The following is a 24,970-nucleotide window of genomic DNA, read 5'->3' as shown; positions in this document are numbered from 1 at the left end:
GCTATATACTATATGCTAAACTACAGATTAAACTATATACTACACTGTAGACTAGTCTAGAAGAATACTCTCTCTGGGATACGCCTTAGGTACATCAAGGGATGATCAGTTCTTTTGGCGCTGAATCCATATGTTGCCTGAATGATAAGAAAGTGTCACAGTGAACAACTTTTTTATGCTCAACTATTTAGAAACTCTGATTTAACACAATGTTTCCGTTAAGCTACGAATGTGAAACAAATTAATTTATTGTCTGTTTTTTGTATTTCTCTTCATATATTTCCTAGACAATAATCATCACGGTATGCTTTCAAAATTTAATCGTAGTTATGGTAATAGGCAGGTCCTAGAATAGAAGTGATTAGGTAGGTTGCAAAATAAAAATTTTTGATGGAAGCATTTTTATGAAAAAATAGTATTTATTTTTTAAAATCTCTATTAATATACTTCTAGTAGACGTTGCCAATAATATGTTGTGATATATTTTGATGTACCCGATTATACTTTGTTCCTGGTATCCCTTATTGTTTTAAAGTTTTCAGATATTATTCTTTGAAAGTGTTTGTTTCTTTCTCTCTTCCTACATCTCTTCCCACACTCCTTAAACAGAGTGTATGACCATTAATATAAATTTATGGGTTACGTTTAAAGCTTCAATAAATTGGATATTAATGGGCCTGCCAATAACAGTGGCATTATTTAAGTTAATTGTTGTAAGCAAATGATTAATAATGGCTTGTACCAGCCAAAGAAAAAACAAAAGAGAGTGATAAAGAGGGTGATATAGTAGAGGGAGTGTGATTAATGAACAAAACAAACAGAACAATTGAAAAAAACAAAAAACTTAAATAAAAAAGTCTGCCTAACGGAAATAAAACAAAGCATACAGATGCTCCATCACACACATATACATACATATGTATTTATAGTTCACAGGTTATTTTTATTAAAGGATTTTATTGAAATTTCAATTAGACTTAATTGCTATACATTTTATATTTAAGTAAAATTAAATACATATTTCTTTGTTTTTTTGATTTAATGCTAATTATTTTTAATTACATACATAGTTTTTTTTATTTTGTTCTTTTTACTACAAATTATTTTCATTTTATTTACAATGAGTGAAAAAAAATATTTAATTAATTTTGTGGCAACAAGGAAAAATTACATATCTTGAAATACACTAAAATTATTAATTAATATGATTTTATGTAAAATTTTTGTTATTAAAATCAAGCCAGAAACTTGGAAGTTCGCCTGACATATAGTTTCAAATAGTTTTGTATTGACATTTTAAAAGTCATATAAAGTGAATTATATAGTTTTACCTTGTTGCTATTTAATTGATTGATTTATGGTATTAAGTTGTTCTCAGTATTTTGCTTTTTTTATTAATTCTAATATAGAAAAATTATTGTTTTAGTTTTTGAGTTTAAAAAGCACCTGTAGAGAAGGTTTGTAGAAAAGTAGTTTATTGATCAAAGTTTTTCTTTTCCATCTTCCGAGTAACTGTAATCTGTAAAAAAAGGAAAATTTTATTTCAATATTTTTGTCAGAAATATATATCGCACCTTATTAAGGGCGGTTTAAAAAAGTTAACGATATGTTTATAAAATTGTTGAGAAATTCGCATTAGAATATAGTCTGGACTATAGACTATGGTCTGGACTAAAGACTATAGTATGGTCCATAGACTCTAGTATGGTCCATAGACTATAGTCTGTACTATAGAATATAGTCTGTACTATAAACTATAGTCTGGACTATAGGCTATAGTCTGGACTATAGACTATAGTCTGGACTATAGACTATAGTCTGGACTATAGACTATAGTCTGGACTATAGACTATAGTCTGGACTATAAACTATAGTCTGGACTATAGACTATAGTCTGGACTATAGACTATAGTCTGGACTATAGACTATAGTCTGGACTATTGAATATAGTCTGGACTGTAGACTATAGTCTGGACTATAGACTATAGTCTGGACTAAAGACTAAAGTGTGGATTATCGACTATAGAGTGTACTATAGAGTATAGTGTGGACTATAGACTATAGTGTGGACTATGGACTATAGTGTGGACTATAGACTATAGTCTGGACTACAGTATATACTATATTCTGGACTATAGAATATAGTCTAGACTATAGACTATATTCTGGACTATAGAATATAGTCTGGACTATAGACTATATTCTGGACTATAGACTATGGCTGGGACTAAAGACTGTAGATTATTGTCTGGTCTATAAACTACATACAGGACTTCAGGCTGTAGTCTCGAGTACAGTCTGGAATATGGATTATAGTCTCGACTATAGACTATAGTCTGAACTATAGACAATAGTCTGGACTATGGACTATAATTTGCAATACAGACTATATTCTGGACTATAGACTATAGTTAGGACTATCGACTCTAGTTTAGACTATAAGCCATTTTCTGAAGTATGTACTATATTCTGGACTATAGAATACAGTCTGATCCAGAAATTATAGTATGCACTATAGACTATAGTCGTGGCTATGGTTTGGACTATAGACTATAGTCTGGACTATAGACTTTATTTTGGACTATAGTCTGGGCTATAGACTATATTTTGGGCTATAGACTATAGTCTGGACTAGTTTATAGTCCAGACTGTAGTCTGGGCTATAGATTATAGAGTTGGCTATAGACTTTAGTCGGTACTATTGACTATAGGTCTATAGACTATAGTCTGGGCTGGTAAATATATACAAAATTTTCACACACTTTGTCATCTTATTTTCTTAATGAAGACATATTTATCTTAATAAAAATGTGTCCCCCAAATTCAGAACTAAAAGAAGACAAATTTGTTGTTGTTGTTCTTATTCTAATTCTATCTTAATATAAGAATACCTAAAGAAAAATGTGTTGTATGCACAAAATATTTATATGGAATTTCGTATATTTCATACGATTAAGTCAAACGTAAATATCTTACAAATTTCTTAGGTGGAAGGGGTGGATGTGTACAGGATTTGTTTAAGCTAAAGGATTTGAGAAAATAGAATTAGTACAAACGCACTAAGTAGAGATAGAGCATGAAAATGGCAAACGTTGAAGTTAAACTGATTTGCAAGCATATATTTATGTGCGTTTTAAATTTATAAAATGAATGAATATTATTCTAGGTAAATGGTTATAAATATATAATGTCTAGTATTGCATAATAGACATATATATGTACATACATATTACTTTCTAGTAGTATTTTGCAAGATTTGCATAAAACTTGTATAAGAAAACAAGTGAGAAATTATATTTGAATAGGCTCGACCTCACAGTGGTTTTAAAACGTTTTATTTGTGAAATTATTCAATATCTTCAGAACTAGAAGATATTGTAACGAAATTTCATATATTCTGAGCTAAGGCGTTTCAAAGTTGATTTATACTTAAAATAGGCAACTATGAGTTTTTCTAAACCACTGTACACTTTACTAATAGTGTAGGCTGTAGGTTATAAAACAAATCAAAATATTTGTATGAATATTTGAACACAATCTAACATCGTTTTTTTTTTTTTTGAAAATAACTAAAATCAAGTTAATTTTTTCATAGGTTGATCCGAAATGTACATATTTAAGTATGTATTTGCACATACACATGTTTATGTAATGTATATAGCCTTAAGCTATTTAACATTACATGAAAATATAATATGTATTAAGTAAATAATTAAGAATTCTTCCTGTAATTAATAATTCTGTATTGTGTAGGATAGATAGTTTGTAGATATTTTAATGTTTATACCCTTCATTTTGGTTAGTTTGTCTTTGGATTTGTAATGTCCATAAGGTAATTTGCCTAGCGATAGTGGATTCACTTGAGCTATGTCTGCCCTTCCATCTGTATGTTTGCCTGTCTGTCTGTCTGTGACTATAGACTATTCTATAGTCCAGACTATAGACTACTCTATAGTCCAGACGATACACTACTCTATAGTCCAGACTATTCTATAGTCCAGACTATAGACTATTCTAAAGTCCAGACTATAGACTATTCTACAGTCAAGACTGTACAATATTCTATAGTCAAGACTATGGAATATTCTATAGTCCAAACTATAAACTATTCCATAGTCCAGACTATAGACTATTCTATAGACCAGACTATAGACTATTTTATAGCCAAGATTATAAACCAATCTATAGTCAAGACTATACACTATTCTATAGTCCACACTATAGATTATTCTAAAGTCCAGACTATAGACTATTCTATAGTCCAGATTATAGACCATTTAATAGTCTAGACCATATACTATTCTATTGTCCAGACTATGAACAATTCTATAGTCCAAACTATAGACTATTCTATAGTCAAAACTATACACTATTCTATAGTCCAGACTATGGACTATTCTATTTTCCAGACTATAAACTATTCTATAGTCCAGAATATAGACTATTCTATAGTCCAGACTATAGACTATTCTATAGTCCAGACTATAAACTATTCTATAGTCAAGACTATGCACTATTTTATAGTCCAGACTATACTATTCTATGGTCAAGACTATACACTATTCTATAGTCCAGACTATACACAATTCAATGGTCTAGACTGTCCTATAGTCCAGACTTTAGACTATGAACCAGACTATAAAATATTCAAACAATAGACTATTCTATAATCCAGACTATAGACTATTCTATAGTCCAGACTATAGACCATTCAATAGTCAAGACTATTCTATAGTCCAGACTATAGACTTTAAACCAGACTATAAAACTATTCAGACAATAGACTATGCTATAGTCCAGGCTATAGACTATTCTATAGTTGAGACAAGAGACTATTTTATAGTCCAGACTATAGAATATTTTATAGTCCAGACTATAGACTATTTTTTAGTCCAGACTATAGATTATTTTATAGTCCAGACTATGGACTATTCTATAGTCCTGACTTTAGACTATTCTATAGTCCTGACTATAGACTATTCTATAGTCCATACTATAAACTATTCTATTGTCCAGACTATAGACTATTCTATAGTCCAGGCTATAAACTATTCCATAGTCCAGACTATAAACTATTCTATAGTCCAGACTATATACTATTCTATAGTTCAGACTATAGACTATTCTATAGTCCAGACTATAGACTATTCTGTAGTTCAAACTATAGACTATTCTATAGTCCAGGCTATAGACTATTCCATAGTCCAGGCTATAGACTATTCCATAGTCCAGGCTATAGACTATTCCATAGTCCTGACTATAAACTATTCCATAGTCCAGACTATATACTATTCTGTAGTCCAGACTATAGACTATTCTATAGTCCAGACTATAGACTATTCTATAGTCCAGACTATAGACTATTCTATAGTTCAGACTATAGACTATTCTATAGTCCAGACTTCAGACTATTCTATAGTCCAGACTATAGACTATTCTATAGTTCAGAATATAGACTATTCTGTAGTCCAGACTATAGACTATTTTATATACTATTCCTTATAGCCGAATATAGCACTCTTACTTATTTTATATTAGATCATGTTTGTTGTGTGGAAAAATATTAATAAATTAGAAAGCCCAATATAAAACAATATACAAACATTAGGGAGCTCAAAATTATTATGGAAAATATTCTATAAGTTACCCATTAGCCTACTCTGAACTCTGCAGTGACAGTAAAACACAGATAGATGGATCATTAAAATTGACAATGAATATCAAAATTACCTTACTTCAAGATAAATCTGTTTTTGAAGGTGTAGTCTAATGTAAAAGCAACAAAACAGAAATGCTCTTACAATTCTGTTTCAATTATTGATTAGTGCTGCTGTTGTTACTTTTTTGTGTACAAATTTCCAATTCATCTCCTTTGAATATTAAATATGTATATCATGTAAATAAATTAAAATATTTACATATGTATATGTAATATTTACATACATAAATATAGAAGCATAAGTTATTAACAACATTGTTTGTATGAATAGTGTAACACAATTGTTATAGTTTCTTATAATTTGAGTACTCTTTGGTAGTATGGGAAATAATTTGAGTTTATTCTAATATTTGTAACAACTAAAATTACAACGTAAAGCCTTCTTCAAATGAAACTAATCTTTTTGAATGCGTCCGTCCATCCATGCTCTTAAAACTAAACTATTAAAAACAGCCATACTTAGGTTCTGTTATTAAACTAAAACATAACATTTTTAAAATTCACCTCAAACAATTTCTATAACAAATTTATTTGCTTAATAAAAAAGTTTTCTAGTGAAAAATTTCTTATTTTTATAAAGCACTTAATACTTAAAAAATCATTATTAATGAATGATATGAAACCTATTCGCCATATCAACAATTGCTCCCTCTGCTACCACTACTACCATAGCAACACCCACCAACCTAACATTCGTTCCAAATAAAGTCCTTTACAAAGTATCAGTATCCATAAAAGGCAGCCACTTCTAGAGGACATGTAACCAGCAGCTTATGAAATTGCGATAGTGTTCAGTCGTCTTTAAATATTTATTTTGAAAACATTTTTTTTACCATTTTAAATACATTCAATACACTTAAGAGTAAAAAAAGGTACATGAAAAAGGGATCAATAACAATATCGTCTCCGTAAGTGTAAGTGGAAATAAGGTGCTTAAGGACAACTAGTGCATGCATTAACAAGACAGTTTTTTTTTTTGTATGAGAGAAAGGTAGATAAAAAAGAGCACACAAATACAAGTGAATTGTATACGTGTTGTTACAACTTATTAAGGTTACAAATATGTTTGTTATACAATCAAATGTATAGATCCCTGCAATTCTATAGTCCAGAACATAGACCATTCTATAGTCCAGCCCATAGACCATTCGTTAGTCCAGACCATAGACTCTTCTATAGTCCAGACTGTAGACTATTCTATACTCCAGACTATATACTATTTTATAGGTCAGACCAGACTAGAGACGATTGACTATAGACAATTCAATATTCCAGACTGTCCAGATCAGACTATAGACTATTCTATACTCCTGACTATAGTCTATTATATACTCCAGGCTATAGGCTTTTCAATAGTCAAGACTACTGACTATTCTATAGTCCAGACCAGCCTATGGACTCTTGAATATAGACTATTATATAGTCCAAACTATTGACTATTATATAGTCCAGACCAGACTATAAACTATTTTACACTATGTTCTATTGTCCAAACTATAGACTTTTCTATAGTTCAGACTATAGAGTCTTCTATAGTCCAAACTATAGGCTCTTCTATAGTCCAAACTATGGAATTTTCTATAGTCCAGACTATGGACTCTTTATAGTCCAGACTATATAAGAGTCTATAGTCCAGATTATAGTCTTTCTAAAGTCCAGACTATAGACTTTTCTATAGTTCGGATTATAAACTCTTCTATAGTCCAGACAATAGACTCTTCTATAGCCCGGACCATAGACTTTTCTATAATCCAGACTGTAGACTATTCTACATTTTAGACTATAGACTATTCTATAGTTCCGACTATAGACTATTTTATAGTCCAGACTGTAGACTATTCTATAATCCAGATTATAGACATTTCTATAGTCCAGATTAATCATTATATAGACTCTTTGGGCTTTTCTATAGCACAGACCATACACTCTTCTATAGTACAGATTATAGACACTTCTATAGTCCAGACTGTAGACACATCTATAGTCCAAAGTATAGACTCTTCTATAGTCCAGACTATAGAATCTTCTGTACTCCAGACTATATGTCTTCTATAGTCCAGGCTATGGAGTCTTCTATAGTCCAGACTTTAGACTCTTCTATAGTCCAGGCTATAGACTCTTCTATAGTCCAGACAATAGACTCTTCTATAGTCCAGACTATACAATCTTCTATAGTTCAGACTATAGACTCTTCTATAGTCCAGACTATAGACTCTTCTATAGTCCAGACTATAGACTCTTCTATAGTCCAGACTATAGACTCTTCTATAGTCCAGACTATAGACTCTTCTATAGTCCAGACTATAGAATCTTCTATAGTCCAGACTATAGACTCTTCTATAGTCCAGACTATAGACTCTTCTATAGTCCAGACTATAGACTCTTCTATAGTCCAGACTATAGACTCTTCTATAGTCCAGACTATAGACTCTTCTATAGTCCAGACTATAGACTCTTCTATAGTCCAGACTATAGACTCTTCTATAGTCCAGACTATAGACTCTTCTATAGTCCAGACTATAGACTCTTATATAGTCCAGACTATAGACTCTTCTATAGTCCAGACTATAGACTCTTCTATAGTCCAGACTATAGACTCTTCTATAGTCCAGACTATAGACTCTTCTATAGTCCAGACTATAGACTCTTCTATAGTCCAGACTACAGACTCTTCCAAACTATGGAATTTTCAGACTATAGACTCTTCTATAGTCCAGACTATAGACTCTTCTATAGTCCAGACTTTTCACTTTTCTATAGTTCAGACTATAGACTCTTCTATAGTCCAAACTATAAACTCTTCTATAGTCCAGACCGTAGACTATTTTATAGTTCAGAAAATATGTAGACTATTCTATAGTTCCGACAGTAGACTATTGTATAAGACTATATATTGACTACTATATAGTACAGACTATAGACTATTTTATAGTCCACACTATAGGCTATCCTATAGTCCGGATTATAGACATTTCTATAGTCCATAGGCCAGAATTTAAATCATTATATAGACTCTTTGGGCTTTTCTATAGTCGATACTACAAAATGTGTTGTTTTGTCATAACAAGAACTAACGGCTATTGAATAATATTGAAAAAAAAAAAAAAAAACATATCTATCGAGAAAATAACACATTTAAAATGCAAAATACTTGTACCACTTCCTCGATATAATGCAGAGACAAAACATCGACGACACCTAAAAAGTCCTTGTATCGTTTTTGTCTTCATATCGACAATCATCTTTGCAAGTGTGTAATACAAAGTAGTATATTGCAGACATATTTTTCCAACTTTTACAACATGTACTTATTTTGTAAAACACTTGCAATAAGAAAAAAAAAAAAATATGTGGTACATGAGCGGTGGAAACAAAGAACAAAATAAGCATGAATATTTTATTAAATAGTATTTTATTACTATTTACCACTTCTCTCTTCTATAGATGCATGTTTATATTTCTATTTATTTCTAGTGTGAAAAGGATCTAAAGAAAAATATTTTTTATAGTTAGTTTTTCAGTTCACATTAAGGGAAATGGATACATTGAAAAAATATCTAAGAACTATAAAATCCGCTGTGAATTCTTTTTAAATTTTGCGTAAGAATTAGTTGTTAATTTTTTCCGGTGTAGATAAACATTTTTCTTATACACAGTTTTCTTCTGTTGCCATTTTTTTGCAAAGCAATATATTTGATGTGTGACTCTTTTATATTTTACAAAATAATGTTAATAATATTGAACAAGAAACACTTTATCGACAATTGAACCATGAGTCAGTTGTAATAAAAAATACTTTGTTCAATGCGAATGGAAATTAATGTACATAAAGAAAGATGGATGCTAAATCCATGATTCTGTTATGGTAGCAGTTATTTAAATAAAAGTTTGCTGAGTATATAGTTCAGTCGATTTTAACATTTGAATAGTCTATAGCATGGCATATAGTCCTGACACTAGACTATTCTATAGTCAAGCCTATAGACTATTCTACAGTCAAGCCTATAGACTATTCTACAGTCCAGACTATAGGCCAGACTATTCAGGCTATTCTATAGACCAGACTATAGGCTATTCTATAGCCCAGACTATAGGCTATTCTATAGTCCAGACTATAGGCTATTCTATAGCCCTGACTATTATCAGTTCTATATTCTAGACAATATTCCATTCTATAGTCTAGATTATTGTATATTCCATAGTCTAGATAATTGTCTATTCTATAGTCCAGACTATAGTATATTCTATAGTCCACACTATAGTATATTCTATAGTCCAGACTATAGTCTATTCTATAGTCCAGACTATAGTCTATTCTATAGTCCAGACTATAGTCTATTCTATAGTCCAGACTATAGTATATTCTATAGTCCAGACTATAGTCTATTCTATAGTCCAGACTATAAAATATTCCAGAGTCCAGACTATAGTCTATTCCAGAGTCCAGACTATAGCACATTCTATAGTAAAGACTATAGCCTATTCTATAGTATAGGCAATGGTCTATTCTATAGCCAGACTATAGTCTATTCTATAGTCCAGACTATATTATATTCTATAGTCCAGACTATAGTCTATACCAGAGTCCACACTATAATATATTCTATAGTCCAGGCTAAAGTCTATTTTAAAGCCCAGACTATAGTCTATTCTATAGTCCAGATAATAGTCTATTCCAGAGTCCAGACTATTGTCTATTCTATAGTCCAGATTATAGTCTATTCTATAGTCCAGACTATAGTCTATTCTATAGTCCAGACTATAACCTATTCTGTAGTCAAGACTATAGTCTATTCTATAGTCAAGACTATAGTGTATATTATAGTTCTCACTATAGTCTAGTTCACACTATAGTCTATTCTATATCTGAGACTATAGTCTATTCTATAGTCCAGACTATATATATTCTTTAGTCCAGGGTATAGTCTATTCTATAGACTATAGTTTATTTTATAGTCCCGACTATAGCAAAGTCGGTATAGCCTAGTTTTTATAATAGACTATAGTCTCGACAGTAGTCTATTCTATAGTCCAGACTATAGTCTTTTCTATAGTCCAGACTATAGTTTTTTCTATAGTCCAGACTATAGTCTTTTCTATAGTCCAGACTATAGTTTTTTCTATAGTCAAGACTATAGTCTTTTCTATATTCCAGATTATAGATTATTCTAGAGTCCAGACTATAATCTATTCTAGAGTTCAAACTATAATCTGTTCTATAGTCCAGACTATAGTCTTTTCTTTAGTCCAGACTATAGTCTATGCCATAGCCCAGACTGTAGTCTATTCTATAATCTATTCTAGAATCTATGTATGTAGACTATGGTATATTTAATGGTCTAGCCAAGTCTGTATTTAATTCTATATTTCAGACTATAATCCAGACTGTAGTGTATTGCATAGTTCAGACTCATTATATGGTCCAGACTAGAGGTGATATATTCCAGAATATTGATAATTTGATAGGTAAAGCTATAACTGTGATATAGTATAGGCTTTACTGCAGAATAATCAATATCCTGGGTATGTTAATTTTAAATGGTAAATCGTACCAATAGCTATGTATAGAACTATACGGTTGATCTTTTAGACCCAAACCAGCTAAAGCATTTTTCTATAGGAAAAAATATATTGTATTATCTATGTGCTATGTACATATACATTTTACATATATTTATATTAAGGCACTTTGAGCATTTCTGATATTTTCCAAACATTGTTTTGTTTAGATTGAATTTTTCACAAAAAAACAAAAAATAAGTAAAAAAGAATGGAAAAATATCGCAAATAAAAACATCGTTGCAAATATGGACTCTAATGTTTTGTTTTAGCAAATAATAAATGTTGTTTGTTAGTTTTTTCTAACGGCGATTTTGAAAGCAACCCAGCGAAACTTCTAATTAGTAAGTATAGGCTAAAATTGATACTTCGGCTCTGGCCGAATGCATAAACTAGTCTAAACTAAATGAGAATTGTATACTAATGGGAACCTTAAGATAATGACTACGAACATAGGCATTAACTAACTACTAACTATGTAATGGTTTTGGAAAGTAATTGATATACAGCATAATATATGCTGAAATATGAATGTATTATCCAGTGTTTGCTGGTTATTGTGCTACGTGAATCAGGATTTTTCGTTTATAACACAGCTACAAATACTTGTTAAAACAACTGCTTTTAAAAGCCGCTTTTTAACACACATGAAAACACAACGAAAAACACATGCGTCCGTATAAGAATTTAATTTTCGTATGTTGGTTGTAAATACGCGCCATTTTTGTTTACAAGTATTTTTTTGGTTTTTTTGCTTTTCCGTGTTGTACAATCAATTTTAAACACCCGGAAATAAATAGAACCGGAAAAATAAATAAACAAATAGCAAAAGTGTGCATAAACAAAGCAGCATTAAATATTTTCTCACTAAATTTTACGATACAATTTTCTAATTGGAGATTTTGTTGTTTGGTTTTTGTTTTTCGTTTTTCGCATCTAATTATCAGCTTTGGAGGGGGATATATGGTACAATTTCATGGGTAAAAGGAGTGAAACAGTTTGTAGTGGTTATTTTTAAGTGGTCAAATATGCTGGCTATTCGTTGGTAAATAAATCCGTAGAGCATAAATGATTTAGTGAAAATTGAAGCGAAAATTTGCAATTCAATTTAAAAGGAATTTAGTTAAAATGTGGCATCGGAGCAGAGTAAACTAACTAACTAACTAACTAACTAACTACTAACTAAACTAACTAACTAACTAACTAACTAACTAACTAACTAACGAACACGAACGAAAAACGAACGAACGAACGAACGAACGAACTAACGAACGAAGACTAACGAACAACGAACGAACGAAACGAAACGAACGAACGAACGAACGAAAAGAACGAACGAACGAAACGAACGAACGAACGAACGAACGAACGAAACGAACGAACGAACGAACGAACGAACGAACGAACGAAACGAACGAACGAACGAACGAACGAACGAACGAAAAGTAACGAAACGAACGAACGAACAACTAACGAACGAACGAACGAAGAACGAACGAACACAAAGAACGAAAGAACGAAACGACGAACTAACGAACGAACGAACGAACGAAACGAACGAACGAACGAAGAACGAACGAACGAACGAACGAACGAACGAACGAACGAACGAACGAACGAAGAACTAACGAACGAACGAACGAACGAACGAACGAAACTAAATAACGAACGAACGAACGAACGAAGAACTAACTAACTAACGAACGAACTAACTAACTAAAAACGAACGAAACTAACGAACGAAACTAAACGAAACGAACGAACTAACAAACGAACTAACTAACTAACAACTAACGAAACAACGAACCTAACGAAAAACTAACTAAACTAACTAACTAACTAACTAAACGAACTAACTAACTAACTAACTAACTAACTAAAACTAACACTAACTAACTAACTAACTAACTATCTAACTAACCAATTCACGTAGTGGGAAACAAAAGCGAAATTTTTCAAATATCTTGGAAGTTATTGAAAAGGAAGCGATGTTCATGGAATAGGTAACTCAAGTACCGAGTGTTAAAATATTCTATATAAGAATGCTATTGATTCATTAAATACATAAATACCTATATATATATATATTTATAAAAGAGTAGCGTTACTGACTGATTCATCATCGCACAGCTCAAACGGCTAAACCTAGAATCATGAAATTTTGACTGTAGATGTGTTTTTGGTTATGTAGATCCACTAAGAAGGGATTTTTGGAAATTTGAACATTTAGGGGAAAAAACGGGTAAAACAGATTTTCTTAATTATCTTACCTAATATTAGAGATAAAAGCAAATTTTAAATGTACATATATCTTCTCTTAAAATAAGCAGATGGGTGTCTGGTACCTTTTTTGAAATTCGTACTTTTAAGGGGTGCAAAATGTGTAATAAAAATTATTTTGGTACCTTTTATGGCCCTTTATAACTTTTTAACTAATAAACAAAATAACATTTTTGTAAATATTTTGAGTACTTTTTTAAAATTCAGCCCTTTTTGGGTGTAAAAGGGAGAAAACTTTATTTTTGTACTTTTTTTAGCACATTAAGAAAACTATTTCGACTTATTGAAGGATTCCTATTAAATTACGGACTAACTCTGTAATATTTATTGAAACAAAATGTTTGCTATTTCAATGGGGGAAAAAAGTACCAAAAAGGGGAAAAACGGGAAATTAAATTTTATTCAAACTCGTTCAGCCAATTTTTATAAAATTTGTAAAAGTAGTTTATTTACTCACACAAAATAAGCTATTGGTATATTATTTTGGAATTCGAGTACTAAGATCTATATAGGACCAAATTCGAGTTAATTTTTTGGTACTTTTTGAAAGCACTATTTTTCTGGAACAAATGAATGCAGATTTGAATCGTTTGAGTCTTATCTGTGATATATAGATTTAAATACGGAAGATTTTGTAAGCTTAAGTCTCGAAAAAGTATATTTTTAAGCAAAAAGGGGAAAAATTGTATTCTTTATTAGTACTTTCCACTTAGGTTAATTTTATTCCACTTTTGGTACTTTTTCTTTCTTCAAATGATACTCTTTGTATGTTTTTTTTTCAAAACACATGATTTTTAATCATACACGGTCCTCATTGAATAAGATTCTTTAAGAGAGAACTTTTTAGTACTTTTTATCTCATAAATGGTACTTTTTTAATTTTCTAAAATATTCAACCTAGAGTAGGTGGGAACTATTTGGTACTTTTCTATTCTTCAAATGGTACCTTTTAGATTCTTTATAATGGTTAACCGGCACAAGGTCCTTATTAAATGAGAATTTATTGAGAGAGATTTTTGTACTTTTTCGTTTTTCCGATGGTATTTTTTGATATTTTTACAATATTTATTTGTAATACACACCCATATGTGTTGCGGGAGTACGAAGGTTAATGCTTGCAACATTTATTCATTACCAAAAATAATACAAATTATAAAATAATATTGTTTAACATTAAATATTAGTTAGTTGTTTATTAATATAAAAACAAGAACTGATTTTTATAAAAATTTAACAACCGAATGGATATTCTATGTAAATTTAAAATTAAAGTTATTTGTGACAAAAAGGTCATAACTCAAAAACAGTTTTCTATAAAAAAAACTTAATTATAATTTTATTGTCGTTCTTTATTGAAATGAAATGCCAAATATTTATACATTCATTATACGTAATCGTGTATAACCTATACCTAAATTTTCGGTATTTATTAGAACATTAGAATTGTTTTGGACGCATTCAAGTTATCGATAAAATTCTATTTTAACACTTTACACTTAACACCTTCTTACAGCAAACACACAATATATATATTTATAATATTTTTACATAATTATTTGAAAGTTATTTTGTGGTTTAACGCATACATGCGGCTTTTCTTTGACTATATGAAAAACTAACTTTATTGCAAAATAATTGAAATTTTTTTTGTAATACATTGTCAGTAGACTAAAAAAGTTATTCTATATTATTAAATATCATAAAATAAACATTTATTTATTTTAATTTTTTTGTACTTAAATGAAGCTATCAAAGTGAAACCAATGATTATATTTTTATATATTGTTTTTTATTATATTTAATATATAAAATATATAATTACAATGTCATATAGCAAAAATTGCAGTGATATTAATATAAGTTTAATTGGTTTTTTTAAGGAGGCGGTCAATATTAATTTCAAATATTTATTAATATTTATGAAAAAATTTTGACCACATCAACCAATCCCATAATAATGAGGAAAATTTAAAAAAAGAATTGAACTATAATTGAACTAGAATTGAACTAGAATTGAACTAGAACTGAACTAGAACTAGAATTGAACAAGAATTGAACTAGAACTGAACTAGAACTGAACTAGAACTGAACTAGAACTGAACTAGAACTGAACTAGAACTGAACTAGAACAGAACTAGAACTGAACTAGAACTGAACTAGAACTGAACTGAACTGAACTAGAACTGAACTAGAACTGAACTAGACTGAACTAGAACTGAACTAGAACTGAACTAGAACTGAACTAGAACTGAACTAGAACTGAACTAGAACTGACTAGAACTGAACTAGAAACTAGAACTGAACTAGAACTGAACTAGAACTGAACTAGACTGAACTAGAAACTGAACTAGAACTGAACTAGAACTGAACTAGAACTGAACTAGAACTGAACTAGAACTGAACTAGAACGAACTAGAACTGAACTAGAACTGAACTAGAACGAACTAGAACTGAACTAGAACTGAACTAGAACTGAACTGAACTAGAACTGAACTAGAACTGAACTGAAACTAACTGAACTAGAACTGGAACTAACTGAACTAGAACTGAACTAGAACTGAACGGAACTAGAACTGAACTAGAACTGAACTAGAACTGAACTAGAACTGAACTAGAACTGAACTAGAACTGAACTAGAACTGAACTAGAACTGAACTAGAACTGAACTAGAACTGAACTAGAACTGAACTAGAACTGAACTAGAACTGAACTAGAACTGAACTAGAACTGAACTAGAACTGAACTAGAACTGAACTAGAACTGAAAGAACTGAACTAGAACTGAACTAGAACTGAACTAGAACTGAACTAGAACTGAACTAGAACTGAACTAGAACTGAACTAGAACTGAACTAGAACTGAACTAGAACTGAACTAGAACTGAACTAGAACTGAACTAGAACTGAACTAGAACTGAACTAGAACTGAACTAGAACTGAACTAGAACTGAATTAGAACTGAACTAGAACTGAATTAAAACTGAACTGAACTAGAACTGAACTAGAACTGAACTAGAACTGAACTAGAACTGAACTAGAACTGAACTGAACTAGAACTGAACTAAAACTGAACTAGAACTGAACTAGAACTGAACTAGAACTGAACTAGAACTGAACTAGAACTGAACTAGAACTGAACTAGAACTGAACTAGAACTGAACTAGAACTGAACTAGAACTGAACTAGAACTGAACTAGAACTGAACTAGAACTGAACTAGAACTGAACTAGAACTGAACTAGAACTGAACTAGAACTGAACTAGAACTGAACTAGAACTGAACTAGAACTGAACTAGAACTGAACTAGAACTGAACTAGAACTGAACTAGAACTGAACTAGAACTGAACTAGAACTGAACTAGAACTGAACTAGAACTGAACTAGAACTGAACTAGAACTGAACTAGAACTGAACTAGAACTGAACTAGAACTGAACTAGAACTGAACTAGAACTGAACTAGAACTGAACTAGAACTGAACTAGAACTGAACTAGAACTGAACTAGAACTGAACTAGAACTGAACTAGAACTGAATTAGAACTGAATTAGAACTGAACTAGAACTGAACTAGGGTTCTATAGTTGAAACGAAAAGTCGACTTTTCGACTTTTTGCATCTAGTTAAAAGTCGACTTTTCGACCTTTCGACTTTTTCCATTTTATGAAAAGTCGATTTTTCGACCTTTTTCATTTATTTAAAAGTCGACTTCTAGACTTTTCGACTTTTAGTATTTTATAAATGGTCGACTTTTCGACTTTTTCCGACTTTTCGACTTTTTTCGACTTTTAGACTTTTTCCGACTTTTTTGGACTTTTTTCGACTTTTTTCGACTTTTTTCGACTTTTCGACTTTTCGACTTTTTTCGACTTTTCGACTTTTTTCGACTTTTTCCGACTTTTTTCAACTTTTCGACTTTTTCCGACATTTCGACTTTTCGATTTTTTACGATTTTTTGACTATTTTCGACTTATTTCGACTTTTTTCGACTATTTTTTACTTTTTTCAAGTTTTTCCGACTATTTTAGAGTTTTTGACCTCTTTTCCACTTTTTTAAAATTTTCGACTATTTTCGACTTTTCGACTTTTTCCGACTATTCGACTTTTTTCGACTTTTCGACTTTTTTCGATTTTTCGAATTTTTTCGACTTTCCGACTATTCGACTTTTTTCGACTTTTATTTACATAGTCGACTTTTCGACTTTTTTCATAGACGATAGTCGAGTTATCGACTTTTTTGGAACAAAATAGTCGACTTCGACTTTTCGACTTTTTTCGACAAAAAGTCGATTGTTCGATTATTCGAGAGTCGATTTATAGAACCCTAAACTGAACTAGAACTGAACTAGAACTGAACTAGAACTGAATTAGAACTGAATTAGAACTGAACTAGAACTGAACTAGAACTGAACTAGAACTGAACTAGAACTGAACTAGAACTGAACTAGAACTGAACTAGAACTGAACTAGAACTGAACTAGAACTGAACTAGAACTGAACTAGAACTGAACTAGAACTGAACTAGAACTGAACTAGAACTGAACTAGAACTGAACTATGAACTAGAACTGAACTAGAACTGAACTAGAACTGAACTAGAAACTGAACTAGAACTGAACTAGAACTGAACTAGAACTGAACTAGAACTGAACTAGAACTGAACTAGAACTGAACTAGAACTGAACTAGAACTGAACTAGAACTGAACTAGAACTGAACTAGAACTGAACTAGAACTGAACTAGAACTGAACTAGAACTGAACTAAACTGAACTAAAACTGAACTAGAACTGAACTAGAACTGAACTAGAACTGAACTAGAACTGAAACTAAAACTGAACTAGAACTGAACTAAAACTGAACTTGAACTGAACTAGAACTGAACTAGAACTGAACTAGAACTGAACTAGAACTGAACTAGAACTGAACTAGTACTGAACTAGAACTGAACTAGAACTGAACTAGAACTGAACTAGAACTGAACTAGAACTGAACTAGAACTGAACTAGAACTGAACTAGAACTGAACTAGAACTGAACTAGAACTGAACTAGAACTGAACTAGAACTGAACTAACTAGAACTGAACTAGAACTGATCTAGAACTGAACTAGAACTGAACTAGAACTGAATTAGAACTGAACTGGAACTGAACTAGAACTAAAACTGAACTACAACTGACATAAAAGTTTTACCATCTTTTCCTTTATAAATAAATATTTTTCAGAAATAATTATTTACATTTCATATTTCGAAATAATTTTATTGTTTAAATATTTTTTCTACTCAACTGCATCTAAAGTTCGCAAATTTTTTATTTCTACTTCGTTTATTTTACATTATTTGCTAAGCCCACGGAACTCTTGAAATTGTTCAAATCCAAATTAATTTTATAAAGCTAAAACAATGTAAAAATAAAAAATAAGATAATAATAGATAAGTCTTATGAAACATTTCCTAAGATATTTTTACATATATTTTTATAATTCACAATCGACGTAGTAACGTTGTATGTTTAGATTTTTATTATTGTTTTTTTTTTGTTTTGTTTTTATTTCAAATTCGTTTCGTTACTTTATCCTTGATTTAACTAAAGTACTGCTAATATTGTTACTATTTTGTCTTGTTATTGTTGCTTCTAAAAAATAAACCTTTTATTGAATGAATTCCAAGTATTTACGTTACTGTAGTTGTTATAAGAATACTTTCTTTCTAAGTAATGATAATGTTGTTGTTCTTATTAAAATTATTATTGTGGCAAAAACAAAAGTGACAAAACTTTTTCCTGCCAATAAATTTTATTACGAGATAAAAATGTTTCTTATTTAACTTTTCCTTTTTTTGTTGTTCTATGCTATCGGTATTATTGTACTTTATTGATAATTGTTGTTTGTAAATTAATTAGAATTATTAAAAATATTCTATAGCTCATTTACTATTTACAAGGCAAATCCTAGATAAGAATCTGAATTGTAAAAGACTAGAACTGAACTGGAAGTGAACTAGAATTGAACTAGAACTGAACTAGAACTGAACTAAACTAGAACTGAACTAGAACTGAACTAGAACTGAACTAGAACTGAACTAGAACTGAACTAGAACTGAACTAGAACTGAACTAGAACTGAACTAGAACTGAACTAGAACTGAACTAGAACTAGAACTGAAGTGATCTGAACTGAACTTCATTGTAGTCATTTTAAAATTTCAAAGAAAATATCTTGCATATTATACTACAAATGTGTATATATGTTCATATGTACGTTTTTAGGTTTAGCAATACGTCTTTTTTCTTTTTTTTTACAATTGTAAAATATACTAAAAGTAATTGAATTTTGGACACAAGAGAAATTGTCAAAGGTTTCCAGACAATATTTTGACATATTATGACATTTATATGAAAATATGAAATTTATGTAAATACAAATTAGTTGTGAACAAAATATGTACACAAAATAAATTAAATAAAAACATATTTTATGTTAAAGTAAAAAAGTTTGAATAAAAAAACAAAGCAACTTCTCAATCATAAAAGATAAATTGATTTTGTTTTTTTGGAATTAAAATTCATTTGCAAAAAAAAAAAAAAAATAAAATGATAAAGGAAAATCGTAAAAAGGGTTAAATTTGTGCACATACAAGGATTTATATGTTTATCTACAATAACAGACACATTAATAAAAAAATATACAAGTTGATAATAAATATTTTTGTACATATTTCATTCAAAACATCCCAACAGTCTTCTTTTGACAGTGACTTGATACTATAAATAATTAGGAGTATCGTCATTTTAAACCATTTTTCTGTCTGCATTTTAGCAAATCTCATGTTTTTGTAACGAAAACTAAAAACGCAAATTTACAACCAATCTTTACGAACTGCAGGATATTATTTATGTATATTTGTATACACTATCCTATGTATGTATGTCTATCATTCTATTTAAACCGATAAGCAGATTATATTTAGGATTTGCAAAATTAAACTGAAAAATTATTTTGAAATTTCTTAGGAAATTTAATAAATGTTTATCAATGTTAATAACATTTTTTCTAAACAAGGTTTTACGTTCTCCCGAAATCTAACAAAATATTATATGTATGTGTGTTTATGTTTCCCAAATATATCGAAGAAAATTGTCTATTGTAAAACAAACTTAATAATTTAACTTAGTCTGTTTGCACTTATTTGTTATAATAATTTCATAAAATTATTCTTAGATTTATTAGTTTATTTTTTTTGTGAAAAAATTTAAAACTGTAAAAATTTCTATTTTACTTAAATTATACTTTAATGACTTTAAAATGCAGCTGTAAATTCCTGCTATAGAAAAGATGACAAGGGAATTGTTTTTTTTTCTTATTCGAATCTCGTTAAAGTTTATTTTTCTTAAAATATATGAATAACAAAAAAATAAAGTTTTCAAAACACACTCCAAAATCTGTTATCTGCATAAAATGTTACTTAATGACCTGCATTTTATTATCATTTTAAATCTATGCAAAAGTTATGAAGCGGATGTAGAGAGAGATTATTTTTAATATATGTATGTACATATGTATGTATGCCGAATATACTCTACGCCAATGTAGTGAGGTTGAGTATTATACTTCTTATATACTGCTTATCCACCAATGATTACAAATAGAACTAGAACTGAACTAGAACTCAACTAGAACTCAACTAGAACTGAACTAGAACTGAACTAGAACTGAACTAGAACTGAACTAGAACTGAACTAGAACTGAACTAGAACTGAACTAGAACTGAACTAGAACTGAACTAGAACTGAACTAGAACTGAACTAGAACTGAACTAGAACTGAACTAGAACTGAACTAGAACTGAACTAGAACTGAACTAGAACTGAACTAGAACTGAACTAGAACTGAACTAGAACTGAACTAGAACTGAACTAGAACTGAACTAGAACTGAACTAGAACTCTAGAACTGAACTAACTACTAACTAACTGAACTGAACTATAACTGAACTAGAACTGACTAAACTGAACTAGAACTGAACTAGAACTGAACTAGAACTGAACTAGAACTGAACTAGAACTGAACTGAACTAGAACTGAACTAGAACTGAACTAGAACTGAACTAGAACTGAACTAGAACTGAACTAGAACTGAACTAGAAACTGAACTAGAACTGAACTAGAACTGAACTAGAACTGAACTAGAACTGAACTAGAACTGAACTAGAACTGAACTAGAAACTGAACTAGAACTGAACTAGAACTGAACTAGAAACTGAACTAGAACTGAACTAGAACTGAACTAGAACTGAACTAGAATGAACTAGAACTGAACTAGAACTGAACTAGAACTGAACTAGACTGAACTAGAACTGAACTAGAACTGAACTAGAACTGAACTAGAACTGAACTAGAACTTAACTAGAACTGAACTAGAACTGAACTAGAACTGAACTAGAACGAACTAGAACTGAACTAGAACTGAACTAGAACTGAACTAGAACTGAACTAGAACTGAACTAGAACTGAACTAGAACTGAACTAGAACTGAACTAGAAACTGAACTAGAATGACTAGAACTGAACTAGAACTGAACTAGAACTGAACTAGAACTAGAACTACTAGAACTGAACTGAACTAGAACTGAACTAGAACTGAACTAGAACTGAACTAGAACTGAACTAGAACTGAACTAGAACTGAACTAGAACTGAACTAGAACTGAACTAGAACTGAACTAGAACTGAACTAGAACTGAACTAGAACTGAACTAGAACTGAACTAGAACTGAACTAGAACTGAACTAGAACTGAACTAGAACTGAACTAGAACTGAACTAGAACTGAACTAGAACTGAACTAGAACTGAACTAGAACTGAACTAGAACTGAACTAGAACTGAACTAGAACTGAACTAGAACTGAACTAGAACTGAACTAGAACTGAACTAGAACTGAACTAGAACTGAACTAGAACTGAACTAGAATTGAACTAGAACTGAACTAGAACTGAACCATATACTTCACTTTATCAAATACTTACTTTTTCACTAACTGCAGACATTTGTAACAATTATTTAAATTTTATTAATAAACATAATTTACCTTTTAAATTCCATTATTTACACAGTATTTATTGCACTGGAGGCCATTAAATAATTAAATTGAATAATAAAACCATAAACATTTACAATTCGTGTTTTAAGTAAATTTTAAATATGAAGTGGAAAAGTTTTAAATTTATCCAACAATAATAACTGATCATTATTATACAGATAATGTTGATAGAATTGTTGTTGCTGCTGTTGTGTTTGCTGATATTGTGGATGTTGTTGTTGTTGTTGTTTTGTTAAGTTTATTGTTTTTAATATTTCTGTTTGAGCAATTTCACTAGACGCGTTTTTATGAAGTGTAAACTTTTCAATCGTATTTATTGTTTTTAAATTTACATTGAAATCTATTTTATGATTTTTATCCAGATTTACATTTGTTGCAATAATTTGTGTTTTTTTAACATTATGCTGTTGTTTGTTATTACTACTGATGTTATTATTACTGCTATTGTTATTGTTGGTGTGATTTAAACATTTAAAATAAATAAACATAAACGTGACATCAATGGTGTGATTAATACTTTCATTGATGGCCTTAAGGAAATTCTGAAAATTTAACCACTGCGGCACATTCATATATAAACACATTTTGAAATCAATTTATTTTAACTTTTTTATTTTTGTGGGCAAATAAAGTATAATATTAAATTTATTATTAAAAGTGCTTAATAATTTTTAAAGATATTATTAAGACAGACGTTATTTTTTCCGCCGTTGTTTGTTATTTACTGATATTTTTATAAAATTCTGTATTTTTATTTGCTTTTTATTATTTTTCTTTTCCAATACTCAAACACACATTTATCAATAATTTCTCTTATATACATATTTACACATACAAACAACAGCCATTTAGTGTGTCAAGTTCAAGGTTTTTTCTTTATGGGTATTACTGTTGTTGTTTTTTGTCTTCTTAATGGTGAATGAACGTAAATATAATTTTTTATTATTATTTGATTTTCTTCCTCTGTTTCCGTTTTTAGCGAGAAAATTCAAAGGAATATCTTAATTTTATCCGCCAGATACCACCTATCTGCTTGAATTTTCGTTTAAAACTGTTTTGTGTTGAAGAATTTCTTTTCATTTAAAATTCCTTTAATATTTTATTTTCAGAAAGAGATTTACAGGCTATCAGGCTCTCTTCTTATTTTCTATTTAAGCTCTCTATAACTTTATTATGCAGCTTCTCTTTATAGAGATTTTTTCTAACTTGTTGCCTTAAAGAGCAAATTTCAAGTATAAACCTGTAGGCGTATACGTAATTAAACAATAATCATACGTAGTGGTTTTCCAAGCTAAAGCAATGTTCGTTTCTTTGTCTGTTCACATAAAATTTATAATTTTGAGTAAGTTTTAGTTCGGTTCTAATTCATTTTTAGTTCAGTTCTAGTTCAGTTCTAGTTCAGTTCTAGTTCAGTTCTAGTTCAGTTCTAGTTCAGTTCTAGTTCAGTTCTAGTTCAGTTCTAGTTCAGTTCTAGCTCAGTTCTAGTTCAGTTCTAGTTCAGTTCTAGTTCAGTTCTAGTTCAGTTCTAGTTCAGTTCTAGTTCAGTAGTTCAGTTCTAGTTCAGTTCTAGTTCAGTTCTAGTTCAGTTCTAGTTCAGTTCTAGTTCAGTTCTAGTTCAGTTAGTCTAGTTCAGTTATAGTTCAGTTCTAGTTCAGTTCTAGTTCAGTTCATTTCTAGTTCATTTCTAGTTCAGTTCTAGTTCAGTTCTAGTTCAGTTCTAGTTCAGTTCTAGTTCAGTTCTAGTTCAGTTCTAGTTCAGTTTAGGGTTCAGTTCTAGTTCAGTTCTAGTTCAGTTCTAGTTAAGTTCTAGTTCTAGTTCAGTTCTAGTTCAGTTCTAGTTCAGTTCTAGTTCAGTTCAGTTCGGCCTAGTTTTGTTTATAAAGTTTTTATATAACTTTATATCGTTATCTTAAGCACAAAACAGTCTATTTCATTTAACTGTATAGTTCATCATTAATTATCTTAAACATAAAAAAATATTGGTGGCGATACATGTTTGAGTTAATAGCATTTCCTTTTGCTATTTTCTAACGAAAATAGTTCATTAAACTTATTGTCAATAGATATGGCGAAATTTTACGATTTTATTAGAACATTTTTATTACTTATATCATTTAGTAGAATGTTAAACAGTTAGACGGGCAGACTCGATTGTATAATCGTAAAGTTTCTGATTAAATAAGAAAGTTAATTGAAGATTAAAGACGTTTTTATAGTACTTCGGGCCCATAAAGAAAATTCGAATTTTGGTGAATAATAGCAATATAAAACAATTTTAATGCTGTTTTAATTTTAATTACTTTTTAAAAGTCAGTAATATGTTCA

At 30.2% G+C, this 24,970-nt stretch overlaps 1 protein-coding gene across 1 annotated transcript; it reads right to left on the bottom strand.

Moving 5' to 3' along the window:
* Positions 1–1,104: 1,104 nt before the first annotated feature.
* On the bottom strand, positions 1,105–23,671 carry LOC119609281 (myb-like protein AA). The gene is made up of 2 exons (XM_037964007.1): positions 22,634–23,671; positions 1,105–1,519 (listed from the first exon to the last, which is right to left on the bottom strand). Exon 1 carries the CDS (start codon positions 23,227–23,229, stop codon positions 22,741–22,743), a length of 489 nt encoding a protein of 162 aa, XP_037819935.1. The 5' UTR covers positions 23,230–23,671; the 3' UTR covers positions 1,105–1,519; positions 22,634–22,740.
* Positions 23,672–24,970: the final 1,299 nt, after the last annotated feature.

Source organism: Lucilia sericata, unplaced genomic scaffold, assembly GCF_015586225.1.
Source record: "Lucilia sericata isolate MDLA Ls3-8-SP2 unplaced genomic scaffold, ASM1558622v1 Contig000955F_arrow, whole genome shotgun sequence".
In the NCBI taxonomy this organism is placed as follows: domain Eukaryota; kingdom Metazoa; phylum Arthropoda; class Insecta; order Diptera; family Calliphoridae; genus Lucilia; species Lucilia sericata.
Note: the sequence above shows the minus strand (reverse complement) of the source record. Positions and strands in the feature narration are given on the sequence as shown.

What these genes read in the sequence shown, in the direction of transcription:
- LOC119609281 (XM_037964007.1), bottom strand. Translation starts at nt 23,229, where the DNA reads ATGTGTTTATATATGAATGTGCCGCAGTGGTTAAATTTTCAGAATTTC.